This window comes from Pelophylax lessonae (genome assembly GCF_965119305.1).
Source record: "Pelophylax lessonae genome assembly, chromosome: 13".
NCBI lineage: Eukaryota > Metazoa > Chordata > Amphibia > Anura > Ranidae > Pelophylax > Pelophylax lessonae.
The window spans coordinates 42,431,110-42,457,312 of record NC_138780.1 but is presented as its reverse complement, the minus strand read 5'-3'; the positions used below and the strand labels follow the sequence as shown (position 1 = coordinate 42,457,312).

Here is a 26,203-nt window from a genome sequence, read left to right as displayed (position 1 = left end):
CGGTCAGAGTCCCCCTTAATAATGCCGTCAGCGTCCCCCTTAATAATGCCGTCAGAGTCCCCCTTAATAATGCCATCAGAGTCCCCCTTTAATAATGCATTCAGAGCCCCCCTTAATAATGCGGTCAGAGTCTCTTTAACCACTTTAGGACCAGAGGATTTTCCTGCTTTACGTCCAGGCCACTTTTTGCGATTCGGCACTTTGCGACTTTAACTGACAATTGCGTGGTCATGCAACGCTGTACCCAAATGAAATTTACGTCCTTTTTTTCCCCCACAAACAGAGCTTTCTTTTGGTGGTATTTGATCACCTCTGCGCTTTTCATTTTTTGCGATATTAATAAAAAAATGCGACAATTTTGAAAAAAAACAATATTTTTCTACTTTGACAGTTAAAAAATATCCAATATATTCAATTTTTGTCATATATTTAGGCCAAAATGTATTTAGCTACATGGCTTTGACAAAAAAAATCTCAATGAGCGTATTTTTAACTGCTTTAAAGTGGAGTTCCACCCTGTTTCACAACTTTACAGTTTTAGTTCGGGCTGTGCATTCTCAAGATCAATTGGGCATTTTTTTTTTGGAGTTTCTTATCTTATTTTTACTTCATTATAATGTTCACTTCCTCCTTCTTCTTCCTTCCTCCCCCCTCCTCGGCCGTGGTCGCTGTCGTCACTTCCTGTTTCGCATTGCCTCATGGGAGCTGTTTGTAATAACTCCCAGAAGGCAATGGGCAATGACGCAGTGGCCGGCCTCTCCTCATCTCGCGTTTTTTCAAAACCAGAAATGACGCGAGAGAGGCGGAGTAAAGCGCGTCAGGCGCCATCTTTAATAAGGGAAACACTGCTATTTTTGCCAGTGTTACCCTTTTCGTCCCAAATAGCGGATTGGAGTGAGTTGCAGATCGATCAGCGCTTTGATTTTTTCAGCAAGCAATGTGGATGGATGGGTGGGTGAATGACATGTCACAATTGTGATTTATGCAGCGATGGAATGTACACTGATAGAGGCAGCAGAGATTGCATACATCATGGGATGGTCAGAGATTGCATACATGGGATGGTCAGAGATTGCATACATGGGTGGTCAGAGATTGCATACATCATGGGATGGTCAGAGATTGCATACAGAATGGGATGGTCAGAGATTGCATACATGGGTGGTCAGAGATTGCATACATCATGGGATGGTCAGAGATTGCATACATCATGGGATGGTCAGAGATTGCATACATGGGTGGTCAGAGATTGCATACATGGGTGTTCAGAGATTGCATACATCATGGGATGGTCAGAGATTGCATACATCATGGGATGGTCAGAGATTGCATACATGGGTGGTCAGAGATTGCATACATGGGTGGTCAGAGATTGCATACATCATGGGATGGTCAGAGATTGCATACATCATGGGATGGTCAGAGATTGCATACATCATGGGATGGTCAGAGATTGCATACATGGGTGGTCAGAGATTGCATACATGGATGGTCAGAGATTGCATACATCATGGGATGGTCAGAGATTGCATACATCATGGGATGGTCAGAGATTGCATACATGGGTGGTCAGAGATTGCATACATGGGTGGTCAGAGATTGCATACATCATGGGATGGTCAGAGATTGCATACATCATGGGATGGTCAGAGATTGCATACATCATGGGATGGTCAGAGATTGCATACATGGGTGGTCAGAGATTGCATACATGGATGGTCAGAGATTGCATACATCATGGGATGGTCAGAGATTGCATACATCATGGGATGGTCAGAGATTGCATACATCATAGGATGGTCAGAGATTGCATACATGGGTGGTCAGAGATTGCATACATGGATGGTCAGAGATTGCATACATCATGGGATGGTCAGAGATTGCATACATCATGGGATGGTCAGAGATTGCATACATGGGTGGTCAGAGATTGCATACATGGGATGGTCAGAGATTGCATACATCATGGGATGGTCAGAGATTGCATACATCATGGGATGGTCAGAGATTGCATACATGGGTGGTCAGAGATTGCATACATGGGATGGTCAGAGATTGCATACATCATGGGATGGTCAGAGATTGCATACATCATGGGATGGTCAGAGATTGCATACAGAGGCGGCTCTAGACTTTTTGAGGCCTTAGGCGAAATTAAAATATGAGGCCCCCCTTGCGCGATAAAACCCCAGGCGCCCCAGGGAGCTATGTAAGAGGCACCGTGACCCAAGGACTCGAGAGCCATGTTTATGCCACGGTCTTATCTTCAGCAGAACTTCTGCTGAAGATAAGACCGTGGCATAAACATGGCTCTCGGTCAAGTCCTTGGGTCACGGTGCCTCTTACATAGCTCCCCCATTGGTATAAAAAAGGAGATCTCCATAGTGAGGCTGAGGTACCTTCCAGTTATTTTATTCAAACATCAGCTTCCCCTCTACCCTAGCAAATGGGTGCGTGCGCTCCTGCAAAGCGACATATGGGCACATCATTTTGCGGGAATCTGCCAACCTGCAGTATATGTTTTGGTGGCTGGTCAGCAAGTGGTAAAAGATAGGGGGGAAAAGAGAAACCCCATCTGATATACTTTATTTTTATATATATATATTGACACTCACACACACACAGAGTTTGGTCAGAAATATGGTACACTTCATGAATCGCAGGTGTCAAAGTGACGACATGTTTTGCGTTCAAAGCAGAAGTGATGTAACAGGGGACGGTAGGTGGCATTACATATACTCCAAATATACAAAGAATACTGGACACACCAAACTGGATTAATAATGTCCCTGCAGCCTTTTTTTATTGGTTTTTAAAAAAATTAACAATTCACTAACTCTTTTAACCACTTCAGCTCCAGAACATGTTACCCCCTCTATGCAGAAGTGCAGGCAGTCTACACACCATTCACCTGGGATTTGGCACCTTATTAAAGCTGTGACACTGTGACAGGCGTTATTCCCTTGAATTGTGCGGTGAGTTGGGGGGGATTGAGAGGGGAGCACTGAGTGGATGCACTGGTCTGGATATAAAATAAATTGTGAGGAATCCATCTGAGCACAGAGCACTTATATAAAGAAAAAAACCATACCATTGGGTTGTCATAAGAAAAGAAGCAATAGCATGATTCATGATGAAGCAGAAGCACTGAGCACTTTATTATTTTTTTTAATCTAATTTTTTCAATTGCATAGGATTATAGGACGTTTCCCATATTAATTATATTTTTCATTTCAAGCCAGCCTGGAACGGTACTTATAACTTAAATATTCAAATTTCAGGAGGATGACAGTTGTCAGGACAGTCCTCTGCAGCTGCAGGCGGCGGCTGGCTGCCTCTTGGACAGAACAGGCCTTCTTTTTGCAGTCAGTCACCCACTCTGAGTCCTCCAGCTCCAGTCCTTACCTTTTCGTCTTCTTCTTCTGGTCTGCTCTTATCTTCAAGTTCTCCTCATGGTACCGATGCCGGGAGAATGCAGGGGAGGGGTTACGTGACATCACGTTGTGACGTCATCGCTATCCCGGACCATGATTCGTGGAATGCAGGAGAAAGAGGCGGAGACTCAGTGCAGCAGCAGCCCAACCAGAAGAAGCCGATGTGAGTGCGTCAGGGGTGTACCTAGAGCATTTGGCACCCGGGGCGGATCCTATATCTGGCAAAGCCCCCCCCCAGGCGGAAAGACGACGCACCACACATCGACGTGTCATCAAGTGCACTGCGGCCTTAAACCTGAAAGAATTCTCCTCCCTCTGCTCCCCCTGGGCGGCCAGGCCCCCCTCCTCCTCTTCCTCCTGCAAAAACGGCGCCGACTGACCTGAGGCACCAGACAGAAATACATTTAACTGCCATGGCATCACTAGGATTGCAGTCACCTGGTGCATTAAAACATGGTGTAACTCCTCCCCCAAAAAAGATGATTTTCCTGTTTTCTGAAAGTGCGCCAAAGATGCAGCATGTGGGACTTTTGGTGCGCTTTCAGAAAATGCAGGGAAAAAAAAAAAGCGCAATCTAATAGAAATCTATAGACTGCAGCTATAACTGCGGGTAAAATGTAGGAAGACCCTCTTTACATTACACAGCCCCTGTACCTCTGGACCCCTTTACATTACACAGCCCCTGTACCTCTGGACCCCTTTACATTACACAGCCCCTGTACCTCTGGACCTCTTTACATTACACAGCCCCTGTACCTCTGGACCCCTTTACATTACACAGCCCCTGTACCTCTGGACCCCTTTACATTACACAGCCCCTGTACCTCTGGACCCCTTTACATTACACAGTCCCTGTACCTCTGGACCTCTTTACATTACACAGCCCCTGTACCTCTGGACCCCTTTACATTACACAGCCCCCGTACCTCTGGACCCTCTTTACATTACACAGCCCCTGTACCTCTGGACCCCTTTACATTACACAGCCCCTGTACCTCTGGACCCTCTTTACATTACACAGCCCCTGTACCTCTGGACCCCTTTACATTACACAGCCCCTTTACCTCTGGACCCCTTTACATTACACAGCCCCCGTACCTCTGGATCCTCTTTACATTACACAGCCCCTGTACCTCTGGACCCCTTTACATTACACAGCCCCTGTACCTCTGGACCCTCTTTACATTACACAGCCCCTGTACCTCTGGACCCCTTTACATTACACAGTCCCCGTACCTCTGGACCCTCTTTACATTACACAGCCCCTGTACCTCTGGACCCCTTTACATTACACAGCCCCTGTACCTCTGGACCCTCTTTACATTACACAGCCCCTGTACCTCTGGACCCTCTTTACATTACACAGCCCCCGTACCTCTGTACCCCTTTACATTACACAGCCCCTGTACCTCTGGACCTCTTTACATTACACAGCCTCTGTACCTCTGGACCTCTTTACATTACACAGCCCCTGTACCTCTGGACCCCTTTACATTACACGGCCCCTGTACCTCTGGACCTCTTTACATTACACAGCCCCTGTACCTCTGGACCCCTTTACATTACACAGCCCCTGTACCTCTGGACCCTCTTTACATTACACAGCCCCTGTACCTCTGGACCCCTTTACATTACACAGCCCCTGTACCTCTGGACCCTCTTTACATTACACAGCCCCTGTACCTCTGGACCCCTTTACATTACACAGCCCCTGTACCTCTGGACCCTCTTTACATTACACAGCCCCTGTACCTCTGGACCCCTTTACATTACACAGCCCCTGTACCTCTGGACCCTCTTTACATTACACAGCCCCTGTACCTCTGGACCCTCTTTACATTACACAGCCACTGTACCTCTGGACCCTCTTTACATTACACAGCCCCCGTACCTCTGGACCCCTTTACATTACACAGCCCCCGTACCTCTGGACCCCTTTACATTACACAGCCCCTGTACCTCTGGACCCCTTTACATTACACAGCCCCCGTACCTCTGGACCCCTTTACATTACACAGCCCCTGTACCTCTGGACCCCTTCACATTACACAGCCCCTGTACCTCTGGACCCTCTTTACATTACACAGCCCCTGTACCTCTGGACCCTCTTTACATTACACAGCCCCCGTACCTCTGGACCCCTTTACATTACACAGCCCCTGTACCTCTGGACCCTCTTTACATTACACAGCCCCTGTACCTCTGGACCCTCTTTACATTACACAGCCCCCGTACCTCTGGACCCCTTTACATTACACAGCCCCTGTACCTCTGGACCCTCTTTACATTACACAGCCCCTGTACCTCTGGACCCCTTCACATTACACAGCCCCTATACCACTGGACCCCTTCACATTACACAGCCCCTATACCACTGGACCCCTTCACATTACACATCCACCCACAACTCTGGACCCCTTTACATTACACAGCCCCCGTACCACTGGACCCCTTCACATTACACAGCCCCTGTACCTCTGTACCCCTTTACATTACACAGCCCCCGTACCACTGGACCCCTTCACATTACACAGCCCCCGTACCTCTGGACCCCTTTACATTACACAGCCCCCGTACCACTGGACCCCTTCACATTACACAGCCCCCGTACCTCTGGACCCCTTTACATTACACAGCCCCCGTACCTCTGGACCCCTTTACATTACACAGCCCCCGTACCTCTGGACCCCTTTACATTACACAGCCCCTGTACCTCTGGACCCCTTTACATTACACAGCCCCCGTACCTCTGGACCCCTTTACATTACACAGCCCCTGTACCTCTGGACCCCTTCACATTACACAGCCCCTGTACCTCTGGACCCTCTTTACATTACACAGCCCCTGTACCTCTGGACCCTCTTTACATTACACAGCCCCCGTACCTCTGGACCCCTTTACATTACACAGCCCCTGTACCTCTGGACCCTCTTTACATTACACAGCCCCTGTACCTCTGGACCCCTTCACATTACACAGCCCCTATACCACTGGACCCCTTCACATTACACAGCCCCTATACCACTGGACCCCTTCACATTACACATCCACCCACAACTCTGGACCCCTTTGCATTACACAGCCCCCCACACCTCTGGACCCCTTTACATTACACATCTCCTCACACCTCTGGACCCCTTTACATTACACATCACCCCACACCACCCCCCCTCATGGAACCCTTTAGATTATACAGCCCCCCCCCAAATGAACCATTTAGATTATATATACAGTATATATACACAGCCCGCCCCCATGAACCATTTACATTACATTATACAACCCCCCCCCCCATGGAATCCTTTAGATGATATATACAGCCCCCCACTCCCCCCCCCCCCATCCTCCCATCCTACCTTATTAGGAGAGCAGAGCAGGGAGCAGTCAGTGTAAAGCAGAACAGGGCAAGGAGAATCATCATCAGCGCTGAATATAGAGCGGGAATTACTGAAGTTAAACTTGCTAGTTCACAGCAGGTGATTGGTTGCTAGGGGGTCCTAGCAACCAATCACCTGCTCATTAATCGGCAGTGTCCGCCCGGGACCGCCCCACTGTATATTCAGCGCTGATGATTCTCCCTGTGGCTGTGCTGTTCTACACTCGCTGCCTCTTGCTACGCTCTCCAGGGTCAGTTAGCGGCAGACTCGGCAGTTTGGTGGCCGGCTCTGGGTGTCACCCTGGGGCTCCCTGGCACTCCCCAATGTGTAGCACCCGGGGCGGACCGCCCCCCCCCCCCGCCCCCTTGTTGGTACACCACTGGAGTGCGTGCACTGCGGGGCCTGGCTGGCTGGAGACTGGACTGGAGAATTGCTATACACCCACAGACAGTCTACTGGTGTAGCGCGTAGCGCTGCTGCGCCCGGCATTTAATGTTGTGGATGTCAGGATGTGGAGTGTGCGGATGCGGCCCCCGGCGACCTGGCGTGTCGCAAGGTGAAGGACAACTCTATTCATTAAAAAAAAAAAAATGTTTGGGAAGGATCATGCGAGGCCCCTTTAAGTGCGAGGCCTTCGGCGACCGCCTTACCGGCTTAATTAGAGAGCCGCCTCTGATTGCATACATGGGTGGTCAGAGATTGCATACAGTATGTTTCTCTCTGTCTCTCTCTCTCATGTGTCTTCCTGGAGGCGGGGAAGGGATATAGAGGGCGGCAACTTCCTCCTGAGCCAACGTTTCTATAGCAACCTGTACTATGCCTAAAGCATAGTACTGCCCATGTGCGGGATTTCCTGCTGCATTCTGGGTAGCCAGAATGAACAGCAATCAGGAAGAAGGTCAGTAAGTCTTACACTGCTGCTTCAGACGCCCTTAGTAAAGATGACAACGCACAGGCAGCAGTTTTAAAAGTAAGATTTTCACTAAACAAATACACTGTTCAACTCATAAATATGCAAATAGCGGTTTTATGAAGCGAGATGTATTAATATTACTGTGCTATTTTTGTTAAAAGAATTATTCTGAGGGTGGAACTCCGCTTTAAGACCGGAAGATTTTACCCCATTCCTTACCAGGCCATATTTTGCGAGTCTGCACTGCGTTAATTTAATGGACAATTGCGCGGTCGTGCGACGCTGTACCCAAATTAAAATTTATGTCTCTTTTTTCCCACAAATAGAGCTTTCTTTTGGTGGTATTTGATCACCTGTGTGATTTTTATTTTTTGCGCTATAAACAAAAAAAAGAGCGACAATTTTGAAAAAAATAACAATATTTTTCAAATTTATTTATATGAAATCCCCCCCCCCCCCCCAAAAAATGTAAAAATCAAAATTTTTTAAAATTTTAGGCCAATTTGTTTTCTGCTACATAACAAAAAAACACGCAATAAGCGTATTTTGATTGGTTTGCGCACAAGTTATCGCAGCTACTAACTACGGGAAATTTATGTCATTTTTATTGTTTTTTTTTAAACTAGTAATGGCGGTGATCTGCAATTTTTTTTGCGGGACTGTGACATTGCGGGGGACAGATCGGACCCTTGACTGACATTTTTGACACTTTTGGGGGTACCAGTGACATTACTACAGTAATCAGTGCTATAAATATGCACTGTTACTCTAAAAATGACACTGGCAGGGAAGGGGTTAACTTTTCTTGGTGATCAAGGGGTTAATGTATGCCTGGTGCTTACTGACGTGTGTGGGGGGAGGGGACTGTGTGACACAGGCACAGATCACAGGTTCAGCTGTAATCTGTCCCTTCCTGTCACTTAGGAGATCCGCCCGCTTTGTTTACACAATCGGGGGATCTCCTCACTCGATCCCCGACGATCGGGGAAAAGCGGCGCTGATCACCGCCGCTCCTCCCCTGGCCCGACTCCCGCTGTGACTGAATACAGCGGGAGCGAGCCTCCAGCGACACGCGCGCGCCACCCACAAGGGGGGGAGTCCAGCGACATAGACCTATGTCGCTGGACGATAACGAGCCACTTTGCCGCAGTACGCTCAATATGAGCGGTTGGCAAGTGGTTAATAATGCCGTCAGAGTCTCCCTTAATAATGCCTTCAGAGTCCCCTTTAATAATGTGGCCAGAGTCCCCTTTATTGTGCCCCGATAAGAGCTGTGTTTGTGTTCTCTAATCAGACAATATTCCTATATATATATATATATATATATATATATATATATATATATATACACACATATATATATATATATATATATATATTTTTTTTTTTTTTTTTTATTTATTAATTCTTCCATTTATATATAAAAAAAATATATATATAATTGTTTTTTAATATTTAGACCAAACTGTGGGTCGCGACCCACAGTTTGGGAAGTCCTATTGTAAGGCATAGATCATTTGTGTATTTATATTTATACAGATTTATATCCCATCTAGAAACAGTTTTTTTTTTTTTTTCATATACTTTATTTTTATATAAAATATATCAAAACAAATACTTCCCATCTGAGTACATTATACCCTGTACTTCTATACGCCGCATAACAATACAGTCCAATCATAAAACACAGTACAAAATGTCAGCTTCACAGAGTAATGAGACACCTCCTACTCTCTCTCTCTCTCTACTTATCGTCTATGTAACCCGATGGTGTACACAGAGCCTACCGTATATGTGCTGCTGAGCAGATAACTTCTACTGTCTGATTGGTAGGTGGGAGTGGTTTATGCAAATTACCCACAGAACTGCAGAGCTGATCACATGCTGAAGTGCCATGCTGTATTTATTCTTTTCTAATATATATATATTGTGCAGAATGAAATGTAAAGGCTTTAATATATATGTGCATTATGAAGTACATTGAATACAACATTTAAATGGCTTTTATTGTTCATGACAGAATTCATCACCGTATGTGAAAAGGCAGTTGTTATGGGCTCTCAGCAGTTACTGCCAGCCATTCACTCAGATTTGGCAAGTCTTGCCCTAGCAGACTGAAATAGGACGGGGCGAAGTCTCAGACTTGGATTTTATTATTATAGATTTGTACTTCTATATCAGACTTCCTGCTGGCATATGCTTTTCATTCATTACATTTTCCACAATGTTTTTCAAGTTTTTTTTTTAGCGCAGATATTTTATTTTTGTTTTATATCCAGCTTCAGAGAAGTGTTTGATATTGGAGATATATAGAGACAAACAGGAGATGAAATATATCTCCATTATTATTATTTGATTTATGGAGTTTGGACAGAACAGTCCAGGATTGGATATTTATGGAGCCTAAAGATGGATTTTGATGACATTCTCATATTTCTATATTATTTATGTGGTTTAGATATAAAACTGTCCCAGAATATTGTTGTCTCAGTCAGTCCTGTTATACTCACTGTAATTCCTCTATCCGGCTTGTTGTCAGAGCTTCCATCAGATCCCTGAAATGAGGACCCTCCAGATTGTTCCCAGACAGGTCCAGTGTCCTCAGTGTCTGGTTATTTCTTATTCCAGATGCCAGGTGGGGGCAGGAACTGTATGTCAGGTGAGTATAGGACAATCTGTAAAAGAAGAGAAGACTGTTACCAGAAGAAAATTAATTTCTCCCCCAGGAATGAATGTAACTATTCTCTATGGAGCAATATCAAGGACTGCTTGATAGTCACTCTGTAGGTTCCCCCTGGTTACCAGCACACGGCCATAAGCAAAGACAATTCCTTAATTCTCCTTGGCTCACTCCAATAATCAGTCCAGGGGTATTTGGTTGTTTTTGTGGTTTATTGTAAAATTGGGGATAGGAGACGGAAATAGTGGGATACTCCAATTTTACCTATTCACAGTGATTGAGGACTCCTATCTTCTCTGCTTTACTATAGATTTGGATCAGCCAGGCTGTTGATTCATCCTGCCACTTTGGATGAATGTGGATTAAGCCTCTTATCCTTAAGATGACTTGGTGAGCAACTAGTTATCTTCACTCTACACTCTCCATAGTATCCTCTCTCTCTTCTTCCGCTGACACCCGCCCACTGACTGTCCTACTTGCAGGGGTGGCCCCCCTCAGGTCAGGCCCATTGACATGAGTGCCTGTACTCACGATACTACAGTCCCAGGGTCTCCCCTCTCAGTCAGCTCTCCTGGGCCTCTGGGTTCAGCTCCTCTCCACCACTCCTCTGGCCCTCAGGACGACCTCCTGCGACCGCATTCCACCTCTACAGAGGAGGAGGCAGCCGCCTCCTTGGTCCGGACTCTCTCCAGCCAAAGACCCCGCAGCACATGTGCTCCTGGCTTTTATACAGTATCCCAGAATACAGTGAGGTGACCTGCCCTCTGCCAATCATCAGGACTGTATCAAAAGCCTATGCATCCATTTGTCATGTTTCCCGCCACTGTCCAACATGCCTCCCTATTGGACCAGAGTGAATCGCATGCTGAGCCCAATGAGCAGACCTCACTAACCGATCCTGCTCTCTGGTAGGCAGAGAACAATATAGATTTACCTGCAGTCCCTCTGGTAAGCAGACAGAGCTCAAATCTATACTCTCTCACTAGCACCTACCTAGGAGGGTGCTACATATACATACATGGAACTAATTTCTCTTTATTGGAATCATTTGTAGCACTACTCCCTTGGGAGCTGTTTGAAGCAGATTCCCCTGGGTTACCCATGACAACAACTTGTAATTTCCTATTACTTTAAGTGCTTGGCTCAGTCAGAAAACAGTCCAGGGTATTTGGTTTTTGTTGTTTTTATTTTAGAACTTGGGATGGGAGAAGGGATGAGTGGGATACTCCAACTGGATGAACTATGCACAATTTCAGGACTTCTAACTATGTTGAGTGCGGCAAGTCCGCTGCTTCACCTTGCCACTGTAGTGAAGTAGTTGATAAGCGAACTGTATAGTGAATTACTCTTCAGGGCCCCGCATGGCACCCCCTTTACCCTTACTCTTCAGGGTTCTTCTTGGCACCCCCTTTACTCTGATATACTGTGTGAGCTGACCTTCTTTTCTCTGACCTCACTGGAGTGGTCCCCCTTCCTGGGCAGACCCCTTGGTAAGCTCCCTGGTACTCACAGACACTGTTTTTCCCAGGTGACTCTGCCAGCAGCTCCACCGTCAGCTTTCCAGGATCCTTCAGGCTCAGCTCCACACCTCACAAGGCCGACTGCCTGTGACCACCTTCCTCTGACTGCAGGAGGAGAGACAGCCATCACCCTCCTCCTGGGACTCTGCTTCCCGCCAAAGATGCCCTGTCACATGTGCCCTTGTTTTTTTTTTTTTTTGAGCAATCCCAGGATGCACTGCAAAGGTGCCCTCCCACTGGGACTGTCACAAAAGCCTGTGTGTGACTGGCTGGGTTTCCTCCACTGTCCAACAGGCTCCCCTATTGGATACAGTGGGGACACTCCCTCAGACCCAGTGAATCACACATGGACACATGTAACAGGCACAACTAACAGATCAGGCTCCCCTGATAAGCAGATGAAGCATACAATGCTTTTAACCTAGCACCTATGTAGGAGGGTGCTACACATTTTTAATAGATCACTTTATAAAACATGATCTATCATCTACACCACGTGTCAAACACAAGTCCCCGGGGCTGAATGCGGCCCTCCAGGCCATTTCATGTGGCCCCCTTCTTCCCAGCAGCAGTACCACCAGGTAAGGGAGTGCACTGTGATGTAAGGGAGGGTGGAGGACTCTTGACTTCTAATGGTGGGGGTGCTCTTGACATTTGATGTAAGGGGGGTGGGGAGCTCTAGACATCTGCTTATAAGTATTATGAGAATACTATGATTCTGTGCCAGTTGAAAAGGAGGGTCACACACCGCTGGTATCATCCACAAGAAACTTTATTGGAGACTTCAGATAGAACACCATGGCAGAACCATGTTCTCTCTAAGCGGTCTCCAGTAAAGGTTCTTGTGGATGATACCAGCGGTGTGTGACCCTCCTTTTCAGACTTGCAGTAGATACATTTCTATAGTCTTACAAATAGAACTGCCCCTTTGAGGGCAACCATAATGCTGATGCGGCCCATGATTAAATTAAGTTTGACACCCCTGATCTACACTATTGGAGATTTCTCTTTTTGTGGATTCCAATTAGTAAATGTGAGATGAGAAGTTGATGAGGTGGTGTGATCCATTCATCATTCCTGTATGGGGATTGTACCATACACACTCACAATGACCTCTAGGCTTTCACCTCCAACCTTCTGCTAAGTCTTCCATTCAGTTGTGGGAATTCACTTTGATGGTCACAGAAGTCTCACTCATGTTGTGGAAACTTCATCAACTAAAAGGGACACCATTGTAGTTTGGGATTTCCTTTCAATATCATGGTGGAGGATTTGATCTTATGGTGTGGAGAAGATTTTATTATTACCGTTCTTTATTTGGACCTTTTTTGAAACTCAATACGAATATTGCTGCACTAATTAAGTGTTCTTGCCTATGGCAAATACACTTACTATTCTTTCACATACAGTATATATTATTCTTATTATAGTGAAAGCCTATAGGAAAATTTGGCACCCTATCTCCTCCCACAGTTTTTACCCTACATAGACAAGAAATATACCAAAATGAGCGTTGCTATTACTTTTTGGAAGGTTTCGCCAAACGGTTTGCGAAATATCGTTGTTTTTGTGGCAAAATTGGCCGAAATTGGCCCCATAGGAATGAATGGCGGAATGTTCAAAACTAGAGTGGAGATGAAGATTTCGAGAGGGGGAGCGAAGAAATCTTTCCACAATTTCTAAACTGCTGCCACTCCCTCATTTTTAAGGCCATCTACACAAATGTTACATCAAAACGTTCGCCTATCCCTGCTGCCACTTAACATGTCCACATCTAAGCCATAGCCCTAATACTTTTTACACTGTGACCGTTTGTTTCCAACTCATGCTGTGAAATTGGCCCCATAGGAATGAATGGCAGAATGTTCTAAACTACAGTGGGGAAATTGTGTGAAGTGTTCTTCCTATGTACTAGTGCCGCAGTCTTCCATATTATCAGTGGCGGCTGGTGCTCAAAATTTTTTTTTGGGGGGGGGGGGGGGGGCGCAAAAAAAAATATAATAGGTATTGCTTTGCGGCAAAAAAACGCTGTAAAAAATTGTGTGACTTAACAAACAATCATTAAGTTGGTTCAAGATTGACCAGCCTGTCCCCCATCAATGCACAGTGACCTGTCCAGCATGTCCCCCATCAATGCACAGTGACCTGACCAGCATGTCCCCCATCAATGCACAGTGACCTGACCAGAATGTCCCCCATCAATGCACAGTGACCTGACCAGCATGTCCCCATCAATGCACAGTGACCTGACCAGCATGTCCCCATCAATGCACAGTGACCTGACCAGCATGTCCCCATTAATGCATAGTGACCTGACCAGCATGTCCCCCATTCAATGCACAGTGACCTGACCAACATGTCCCCATTAATGCACAGTGACCTGACCAGCATGTCCCCCATCAATGCACAGTGACCTGACCAGCATGTCCCCATCAATGCACAGTGACCTGACCAGCATGTCCCCATCAATGCACAGTGACCTGACCAGCATGTCCCCATTAATGCACAGTGACCTGACCAGCATGTCCCCATTAATGCACAGTGACCACCTGACCAGCATGTCCCCATCAATGCACAGTGACCACCTGACCATCATGTCCCCATTTAATGCACAGTGAGCTGACCAGCATGTCCCCATTAATGCACAGTGATCTGACCAGCATGTCCCCATCAATGCACCGTGACCACCTGACCAGCATGTCCCCATCAATGCACAGTGACCACCTGACCAGCATGTACCCATTCAATGCACAGTGACCTGACCAGCATGTCCCCATTAATGCACAGTGACCTGACCAGCATGTCCCCATCAATGCACAGTGACCACCTGACCAGCATGTCCCCATCGATGCACAGTGACCTGACCAGCATGTCCCCAATAATGCACAGTGACCTGACCAGCATTTCCCCATTAATGCACAGTGACCACCTGACCAGCATGTCCCCATCAATGCACAGTGACCACCTGACCAGCATGTACCCATTCAATGCACAGTGACCTGACCAGCATGTCCCCATTAATGCACAGTGACCTGACCAGCATGTCCCCATCAATGCACAGTGACCACCTGACCAGCATGTCCCCATCGATGCACAGTGACCTGACCAGCATGTCCCCAATAATGCACAGTGACCTGACCAGCATGTCCCCATCCATGCACAGTGACCTGACCAGCATTTCCCCATTAATGCACAGTGACCACCTGACCAGCATGTCCCCATCAATGCATAGTGACCACCTGACCAGCATGTCCCCATCAATGCACAGTGACCACCTGACCAGCATGTCCCCATCAATGCACAGTGACCTGACCAGCATGTCCCCATTAATGCACAGTGACCTGACCAGCATGTCCCCATCAATGCACAGTGACCTGACCAGCATGTCCCATCAATGCACAGTGACCTGACCAGCATGTCCCCATTAATGCACAGTGACCTGACCAGCATGTCCCCATTAATGCACAGTGACCTGACCAGCATGTCCCCCATCCATGCACAGTGACCTGACCAGCATGTCCCCATTAATGCACAGTGACCTGACCAGCATGTCCCCATCAATGCACAGTGACCTGACCAGCATGTCCCCATTAATGCACAGTGACCTGACCAGCATTTCCCCCATTCATGCACAGTGACCTGACCAGCATGTCCCTATTAATGCACAGTGACCTGACCAGCATGTCCACATTAATGCACAGTGACCACCTGACCAGCATGTCCCCATCAATGCATAGAGATGTATAGAACTGTTCGCCGGCGAACAGTTCCCGGCGAACTTAGCATGTTCGCGTTCGCCGCTGCCGGCGAACATATGCGATGTTCGGTCCGCCCCCCATAAGACATCATTGAGGCAAACTTTGACCCTGAACTTTACAGTCAGCAGACACATTTCCAGCCAATCAGCGTACCTCCCTCCCACACCCTCCCACCTCCTATAAATAAGCAAGGGCAGCATCCATCTTAGATCATTCTGAAGCAGTGTGTGTAGTGAGAATAGGGAGAGAGCTGCTGCTGCTGCTGCTGCTGTTAAGCTAGGGACAGTTAGTCAGTGTTCCTGGTCTTGCAGTGTTCTTGGTCCACTACTGCTGTAATATCAGCACCCCAAAAAGCCCTTCTAAGGGCTGGTATTTGTGTTTTTTTTTTTTATATATATATATATATATATATATATATATATATACCTAGCGTCCCCAAAAGCCCTTTTAAGGGCTGGTAATTGAGTTGTTTCTTCATATATATATATATCTATATCTATCTAGTGTCCCCAAAAGCCCTTTTAAGGGCTGGTAATTGAGGATTTTTTTATTTTTATATATATACATATATATATATATATATATATAGTGTCCCCAAAAGCCCTTTCAAGGGCTGGTAAGGTAATAGATTTTTTTCTTTATATATATATATATATATATATATATCTATTGTACACTGCAGTTGCCTGCCCGCTGTGTGTGAGAGGCCACAGACCTACCACAGACTGTACTGTGTGCACACCACACTCATTTTGGGTGGCACAGGCACAGTACCTGGCATTTTAAAAAATATTTTTTTTTTCTCTGTCATAATTGCAGTGAGTGCTGTGTCAGGTCCACAGAGTGCACTGTACCCACTGCAGTGCACTGCCCACCACTGATATATATACGTTGGCACAGCATCTTGTTGCAATAAATTGAAAAAAAAAATATTTTTTATTATTGCAGTTGCCTGGGCTGCCAGTGACTGTCAGGTCCACAGAGTGTACTGTGCCCACTGCAGTGCCACTGTGTGCCCACCCACCACTGATATATAAGGTGGCACAGCAGCTTGCAAAGTAAAAAAAAAATATATATTTTTTTAAATTGCAGTTGCCTGGGTGCCAGTGACTGCTGTCAGGTCCACAGAGAGTGTACTGTGCCACTGCCCACCCACCACTGATATATAAGGTGGCACAGCAGCTTGCAAAGTAAAAAAAATATATATTTTTTTTTAAATTGCAGTTGCCTGGGTGCCAGTGACTGCTGTCAGGTCCACAGAGAGTGTACTGTGCCACTGCCCACCCACCCACCACTGATATATAAGGTGGCACAGCAGCTTGCAAAGTAAAAAATATATATATATTTTTTTAAATTGCAGTTGCCTGGGTGCCAGTGACTGCTGTCAGGTCCACAGAGAGTGTACTGTGCCACTGCCCACCCACCACTGATATATAAGGTGGCACAGCAGCTTGCAAAGTAAAAAAATATATATATATTTTTTAAATTGCAGTTGTCTGGGTGCCAGTGACTGCTGTCAGGTCCACAGAGAGTGTACTGTGCCACTGCCCACCCACCACTGATATATAAGGTGGCACAGCAGCTTGCAAAGTAAAAAAAAATATATATATTTTTTAAATTGCAGTTGCCTGGGTGCCAGTGACTGCTGTCAGGTCCACAGAGAGTGTACTGTGCCACTGCCCACCCACCACTGATATATAAGGTGGCACAGCAGCTTGCACTCATAGTACAACAGTAACAACACATTAAAAAAAAAATGACAGGCAGAGGCAGGCCACCCCGCAAGGGCCGTCGTGGTCGTGGTGCTGTGATTTCCTTAGGCTCTAGAATAATGCCCAGTGTTCAGAGGCCACCACAGCCCCTGAACTCAAAAAATTCTGAGGCCATAGTTGACTGGCTTACACAGGACACCCAATCGTCTACAGCTTCCGCTCGGAACCTTAATGCACCATCCTCCTCCAGCTCAGCTTCGGGCACCTCTCAATTTACCACTCGCCAGCCCGCCGGCACCACCACCAACACTAGCACCACAGCCGCTTCACTTGATCCGTCAGAGGAGTTATTTTCACATCAGTTTGAAGAAATAAGTGATGCGCAACTATTAGTGCCAGAGGATGTAGATAACGGGGATATGTCTCAGTCAGGCAGCATTATACACATGGACGTACATTGTGATGATGATGATGTTGTACCTGCTGCTGCTGCCTTTGCTGAGTTGTCAAGTGAAGCGGCTGATGATGACGATGTGTCTGTGGATGTCACCTGGGTGCCTGCTCGAAGAGCAGAAGAAGAGGGGGAAAGTTCAGATGGGGAGACAGAGAGGAGGAGGAGACGAGTTGGAAGCAGGGGGAGGAGGTCATCGCAAGGAGCTAGTGGCGCAGTCAGACAGCATGTAGATTCGGCACCCGGGGTCAGCCAGACAGCACGCCAATCAACGCAAGCTGTTGCCACCACCAGAATGCCGTCCTTGCAAAGCTCAGCAGTGTGGCATTTTTTTTGTGTGTCTGCCTCTGATATCAGCGATGCCATTTGTAACCTGTGCCAAAAGAAACTGAGTCGTGGGAAGTCCAACACCCACCTAGGTACAACTGCTTTGCGAAGGCACATGATCTCACATCACAAACGCCTATGGGATCAACACATGAGTAAAAGCAGCACACAAACTGAAAGCCACCATCCTCCTCCTGGTCCAGCATCTTCAGCCACGTCAACCACTGCTGTCCTCCATGCCCCCTATCAACAACCCGCCCCTCCGCCTCTCACCTTCAGCAGTTCCTGCTCGTCACCTGCCCACAGTCAGGTGTCTGTGAAGGAAATGTTTGAGCGCAAAAAGCCAATCTCGCAGAGTCACCCCCTTGCCCGGCGTCTGACAGCTGGCTTGTCGGAACTCTTAGCCCGCCAGCTTTTACCATACAAGCTGGTGGAGTCTGAGGCCTTCAAAAAATTTGTCGCTATTGGGACACCGCAGTGGAAGGTACCCGGCCGAAATTATTTTTCACAAAAGGCAATCCCCAACCTGTACTCTATTGTGGAAAAAGAAATCATGTCACGTCTGGCACACAGTGTTGGGGCAAGGGTCCATCTGACCACTGATAGCTGGTCTGCAAAGCACGGTCAGGGCAGGTATATAACGTACACTGTGCATTGGGTAAACCTGCTGGCGGCTGCCAAGCATGGAATGCGTGGCTCTGCTGCAGAGGAGTTGGTGACACCGCCACGACTTGCAGGCAGGCCTGCTGCCACCTCCTCTACTCCTCCTACTCCATCCTCTATGCTAACCTCCTCGGCTGAGTCCTCTTCTGCTGTTGCGTCTTGCTCCACACCAACTGCACCCCCCCAGCTCCCCAGGGGCTATTCCACATGCCGGATACGACAGTGTCACGCTGTCTTGGGGTTGACTTGCCTGAAAGCAGAGAGTCACACCGGACCAGCACTACTGTCCGCCCTGAATGCACAGGTGGATCAGTGGCTGACCCCGCACCAACTGGAGATCGGCAAAGTGGTGTGTGACAACGGGAGCAATTTGTTGGCGGCATTGAATTTGGGCAAGTTGACACATGTGCCGTGCATGGCACATGTGTTGAATCTGATTGTGCAACGTTTTGTGCAGAAGTACCCAGGCTTACAGGACGTCCTCAAGCAGGCCAGGAAGGTGTGTGGCCATTTCAGGCGTTCCTACACGGCCATGGCGCACTTTGCAGATATTCAGCGGCGAAACAACATGCCAGTGAGGCGCTTGATTTGCGACAGCCCGACACGTTGGAATTCAACACTGCTAATGTTCGACCGCCTGCTCCAACAAGAAAAAGCGGTCAACGAGTATTTGTATGACCGGGGTGCTAGGACAGCCTCTGCGGAGCTGGGTATTTTTTTGCCACGCTACTGGACGCTCATGCGCAATGCCTGTAGGCTCATGCGTCCTTTTGAGGAGGTGACAAACCTAGTGAGTCGCACTGAAGGCACCATCAGCGACATCATCCCATATGTTTTTTTCCTGGAGCGTGCCCTGCGAAGAGTGCTGGATCAGGCCGTAGATGAGCGTGAAGAGGAAGAGGAAGAGTTGTGGTCACCATCACCACCACCAGAAACAGCCTTACCATCGATTGCTGGACCTGCGGCAACACTGGAAGAGGAGTGTGAGGAAGAGGAGTCAGAGGAGGAATGTGGCTTTGAGGAGGAGGAACACCAACCACAGCAGGCATCCCAGGGTGCTCGTTGTCACCTATCTGGTACCCGTGGTGTTGTACGTGGCTGGGGGGAAGAACACACCTTCAATGACATCAGTGAGGACGAGGAATTGGACATGAGTAGCTCGGCATCCAACCTTGTCCAAATGGGGTCTTTCATGCTGTCATGCCTGTTGAGAGACCCTCGTATAAAAAGGCTGAAGGAGAACGACCTGTACTGGGTGGCCACGCTACTAGACCCCCGGTATAAGCAGAAAGTCTGTGACATGTTACCCAATTACCGGCAGTCGCAAAGGATGCAGCAGCTACAAAATAAGTTAAAAACTATGCTCTACACAGCGTATAAGGGTGATGTCACAGCACAACGGGAATCCAACAGGGGAAGAGGTGAAAGTAATCCTCCTCCTACCACCACAACCACGCCGGCAAGGACAGGACGCTTTACAGACGTCTTGTTGATGGAGGACATGCGGAGCTTTTTTAGTCCTATGCATCGCCACAGCCCTTCGGGGTCCACCCTCAGAGAACGACTCGACCGACAGGTAGCAGACTACCTTGCCTTAACTGCAGATATCGACACTCTGAGGAGCGATGAACCCCTTGACTACTGGGTGTGCAGGCTTGACCTGTGGCCTGAGCTATCCCAGTTTGCCATTGAACTTCTGGCCTGCCCCGCTTCAAGTGTGCTGTCAGAAAGGACCTTCAGCGCAGCAGGAGGTATTGTCACTGAGAAGAGAAGTCGCCTAGGTCAAAAAAGTCTTGATTACCTCACGTTTATTAAGATGAATGAGGCATGGATCCCGAAGGGACTGACAGTGGGGGATGCATTTGACTAAAAAAGGCCTGGTGATGACTGAGATGCCTTGGCCTAAAAATGGTCCACACGCTGCTGTATATAATCATTCTCTGCATGCCGGATGACTTACGTGACGTCTCCGCCACCAACTACGGTTCAAGCAGCAATGTTTTAGTGCACTTTCTGCCTTAAAACCTCAATTTTTCAGGCCGCTGCTACAGCAGCGGCTGCAACAATACCTACTTTTTCATGCATGTGTACATGCCTAATTTTTCTGGCCTCTGGTGCTACACTGTGGCTGCAAAAAAACAAAAAACAAAAAAAAAGGCACATACATGTGTCAATTCCCCTTCGTGATCGTTACCTTGTCGTGGTGAAGGGGCTTGCGTATCACAATGAAGCGATCACCTCTAGGATTGTGTTGGCACACCCCAGATGATAAGGTCGTTGCTTCATTGTGTACAGACCAAAAGCGATCCGCAGGATAATTTTTCATAAAAAAAAACATTCATTTTCTTTCATTCTTTCTGCGGAGCTGGGTATTTTTTGGCCGCGTTACTGAATGCTCATGAACAATGGCTGTAGGCTCATGCGTCCTTTTGCGGAGATGACAACCCTGGTGGTCAGTCGAACCCAAGGCAACATCATCGACCTCATCCCATATGCGTTTTTTCTGGAGCGTGCCCTGCGAAGAGTACTGGATCAGGCTGTAGATGAGCATGAAGAGGAAGAGTTGTGGTCCTCATCACCACCAGAAGCAGCCTTGTCGTTGTCAATTGCTGGACCTGTGGCAACGCAGAGAGAGGAGTCTGAAGAAGAGAAGTCAGAGGAGGAAGGTGGCTTTGAGGAGGTGGAATACCAGCCACAGCAGGCGTCCCAGGGGGCTTGTTCTCACCTTTCGGGGACCCTTGGTGTTGTATGTGGCTGGGTGGAGGAAGAGACCTTCAATGATGTCAGTGAGGACAAGGAACGGGACATGGCTAGCTTGGTATCCAACCTTGTGCAAATTGGGAGTTTGCGGTTGTGCAAATGGACTGACTGACTGTTAAACGGGGAGTTTGGTCTGTCAGAGTTTGGTCTGTCACTGTGAAGCGGGCAACGGGCGTAACCCTTACACTACTTGACCGATAAAACATCATACCTGATCGTATTCACACACTGGATGTTTTAGTGCTGGTTTACACTGCCGCTACCACTAAAGTAGCGTCGCTTCCAGTGCGACTTTGGCGCGACTTAGCGCGACTTTGGCGCGACCTCATCGCGAGGTGACTTTTTATTTGGCCAATCACAATATCATGTTTTGTTACCGTCACCTAATTTCCTTTTCCTGTTTTTTGTTTTACATATTTCCCCATGTGTGCAGTGTTGTCTGTGTCATAGCTCAACTGATAGGCATGTTTGCCTTGGCATATCATATTTCAGCTTGCCAGAAAGAAAAAAAGACAGCTAGAAAGACACTGCATTAGTTTTCTACTAAAAATCATAAGAAAAATGCTGTTTTTTTTGGGTTGTGGACATACTACAGAGCTGAAACTTGACAGGTACACTTTTTAGACCCCCCAGACACTAAATACAAAAAATGACATGCCTGCCTAAAAAAATGCCCGATAAATGCCTGCAAGAGAAAAAGACAGCCGCAGAGAAGCCGTATTCCTGAAAATATAAGAAAAATGCTGTTTTTTAGGGGTTCTGGACATGCTACAGATCTGAAACTTGACAGGTACACTTTTGTGACCCCCCAGACACTAAATACAAAAAATGACATGCCTGCCTAAAAAAATGCCCGATAAATGCCTGCAAGAGAAAAAGACAGCCGCAGAGAAGCCGTATTCCTGAAAATATAAGAAAAATGCTGTTTTTTAGGGGTTCTGGACATGCTACAGATCTGAAACTTGACAGGTACACTTTTGTGACCCCCCAGACACTAAATACAAAAAATGACATGCCTGCCTAAAAAAATGCCCGATAAATGCCTGCAAGAGAAAAAGACAGCCGCAGAGAAGCCGTATTCCTGAAAATATAAGAAAAATGCTGTTTTTTAGGGGTTCTGGACATGCTACAGAGCTGAAACTTGACAGGTACACTTTTGTGACCCCCCAGACACTAAATACAAAAAATGACATGCCTGCCTAAAAAAATGCCCGATAAATGCCTGCAAGAGAAAAAGACAGCCGCAGAGAAGCCGTATTCCTGAAAATATAAGAAAAATGCTGTTTTTTAGGGGTTCTGGACATGCTACAGATCTGAAACTTGACAGGTACACTTTTGTGACCCCCCAGACACTAAATACAAAAAATGACATGCCTGCCTAAAAAAATGCCCGATAAATGCCTGCAAGAGAAAAAGACAGCCGCAGAGAAGCCGTATTCCTGAAAATATAAGAAAAATGCTGTTTTTTAGGGGTTCTGGACATGCTACAGAGCTGAAACTTGACAGGTACACTTTTGTGACCCCCCAGACACTAAATACAAAAAATGACATGCCTGCCTAAAAAAATGCCCGATAAATGCCTGCAAGAGAAAAAGCCAGCCGCAGAGAAGCCGTATTCCTGAAAATATAAGAAAAATGCTGTTTTTTAGGGGTTCTGGACATGCTACAGAGCTGAAACTTGACAGGTACACTTTTGTGACCCCCCCAGACACTAAATACAAAAAATGACATGCCTGCCTAAAAAAATGCCCGATAAATGCCTGCAAGAGAAAAAGCCAGCCGCAGAGAAGCCGTATTCCTGAAAATATAAGAAAAATGCTGTTTTTTAGGGGTTCTGGACATGCTACAGAGCTGAAACTTGACAGGTACACTTTTTAGACCCCCCAGACACTAAATACAAAAAATGACATGCCTGCCTAAAAAAATGCCCGATAAATGCCTGCAAGAGAAAAAGCCAGCCGCAGAGAAGCCGTATTCCTGAAAATATAAGAAAAATGCTGTTTTTTAGGGGTTCTGGACATGCTACAGAGCTGAAACTTGACAGGTACACTTTTGTGACCCCCCAGACACTAAATACAAAAAATGACATGCCTGCCTAAAAAAATGCCCGATAAATGCCTGCAAGAGAAAAAGCCAGCCGCAGAGAAGCCGTATTCCTGAAAATATAAGAAAAATGCTGTTTTTTAGGGGTTCTGGACATGCTACAGAGCTGAAACTTGACAGGTACACTTTTGTGACCCCCCAGACACTAAATACAAAAAATGACATGCCTGCCTAAAAAAATGCCCGATAAATGCCTGCAAGAGAAAAAGCCAGCCGCAGAGAAGCCATATTCCTGAAAATATAAGAAAAATGCTGTTTTTTAGGGGTTCTGGACATGCTACAGAGCTGAAACTTCACAGGTACACTTTTTAGACCCCCCAGATGCTAAATCCAAAGAAATTTTTTATTTTTATTTTTTTTTAATTTTTCCAATAATTGGCTCTCTTTCAAAAAATTATAATTTTTAAGAACTTTTTTTTGCGTGATCCCTCTCCGGCATGCCACAGTCCAGGTGTTAGTCCCCTTGAAACAACTTTTCCATCACTATTGTGGCCAGAAAGAAAGAAAGAGTCCCTGTGTGTTTTAAAATTCGCCTGCCTATTGAAGTCTATGGCGGTTCGCCCGGTTCGCCGGTTCGCGAACATTTGCCGATGTTCGCGTTCGCCGTTCGCGAACCGCGAATTTTAGGTTCGCGACATCACTATCAATGCATAGTGACCACCTGACCAGCATGTCCCCATCAATGCACAGTGACCACCTGACCAGCATGTCCCCATAAATGCACAGTGACCTAACCAGCATGTCCCCATTAATGCACAGCGACTTAACCAGCATGATGTCCCCCCATCTATGCACAGTGACCTGACCAGCATGTCCCCATTAATGCACAGTGACCACCTGACCACAGTCATGTCACACATGTCACAGTCATGTCACAGGTCAGGTCATGTCACAGGTCATGTCACAGGTCATGTCACAGGTCAGGACACAGGTCAGGTCACAGGTCATGTCACAGGTCAGGTCATAGGTCATGTCACAGTCATGTCATAGGTCAGGTCACAGGTCAAGTCACAGGTCATGTTACAGTCATGTCAGGTCACAGGTCATGTCACAGGTCATGTCACAGGTCAGGTCACAGGTCATGTTACAGTCATGTCACAGGTCAGGTCACAGGTCAAGTCACAGGTCATGTCACAGGTCATGTTACAGTCATGTCAGGTCAGGTCACAGGTCAGGTCACAGGTCATGTCACGTCACAGGTCAGGTCATGTCACAGGTCAGGTGATAGGTCATGTCACAGGTCATGTCACAGTCATGTCACAGGTCATGTCACAGGTCAGGTCATAGGTCATGTTACAGTCATGTCAGGTCAGGTCACAGGTCATGTCACAGGTCATGTCACAGTCATGTCACAGGTCATGTTACAGTCATGTCAGGTCAGGTCACATGTCATGTCACAGGTCATGTCAGGTCAGGTCACAGGTCATGTTACAGTCATGTCACAGGTCATGTCACAGTCATGTCACAGGTCATGTCACAGGTCAGGTCATAGGTCATGTTACAGTCATGTCTGGTCATGTCACAGATCATGTCACAGGTCATGTCACAGGTCATGTTACAGTCATGTCAGGTCAGGTCACAGGTCATGTCACAGGTCATGTCAGGTCAGGTCACAGGTCATGTCACAGGTCATGTCGCAGTCATGTCACAGGTCATGTCACAGGTCATGTTACAGTCATGTCAGGTCACAGGTCATGTCACAGGTCATGTCACAGGTCATGTCACAGTCATGTCACAGGTCATGTTACAGTCATGTCAGGTCACAGGTCATGTCACAGTCATGTCACAGGTCATGTCACAGGTCATGTTACAGTCATGTCAGGTCAGGTCACAGGTCATGTCACAGGTCATGTCACAGGTCATGTCACAGGTCATGTCACAGGTCATGTTACAGTCACGTCAGGTCAGGTCACAGGTCATGTCACAGTCATGTTACAGTCATGTTAGGTCAGGTCACAGGTCAGGTCACAGGTCATGTCACAGGTCAGGTCACAGGTCATGTCACAGGTCAGGTCACAGGTCATGTCACAGTCATGTCACAGGTCATGTTACAGTCATGTCAGGTCACAGGTCATGTCACAGGTCATGTTACAGGTCATGTCACAGTCATGTCACAGGTCATGTTACAGTCATGTCAGGTCAGGTCACAGGTCATGTCACAGGTCATGTTACAGTCACGTCAGGTCACAGGTCATGTCACAGTCATGTTACAGTCAGGTCATGTCACAGGTCATGTCACAGGTCATGTCACAGGTCATGTCACAGTCATGTCACAGGTCATGTTACAGTCAGGTCACAGGTCATGTCACAGGTCAGGTCACAGGTCACATCACAGTCATGTCACAGGTCATGTCACAGTCATGTCACAGGTCATGTCACAGTCATGTCACAGGTCATGTCACAGGTCATGTCACAGTCATGTCACAGTCATGTCACAGGTCATGTCACAGGTCATGTTACAGTCATGTCAGGTCAGGTCACAGGTCATGTAACAGTCATGTCACA

General features: G+C 47.0%; 1 protein-coding gene across 1 annotated transcript in view; it reads right to left on the bottom strand.

Annotated features, from left to right (window-relative positions):
- LOC309569153 (NACHT, LRR and PYD domains-containing protein 3-like) overlaps nucleotides 1–26,203 on the bottom strand; it is a gene marked incomplete at both ends in the record, with an annotated part of 359,259 nt that overhangs the window by 31,525 nt on the left and 301,531 nt on the right. Inside the window, one exon of the mRNA XM_082274914.1 lies at nucleotides 10,235–10,399. Within this exon, the coding sequence (XP_082131040.1) occupies nucleotides 10,235–10,399 (165 nt within the window). The remainder of the gene's footprint in view (nucleotides 1–10,234; nucleotides 10,400–26,203) is intronic.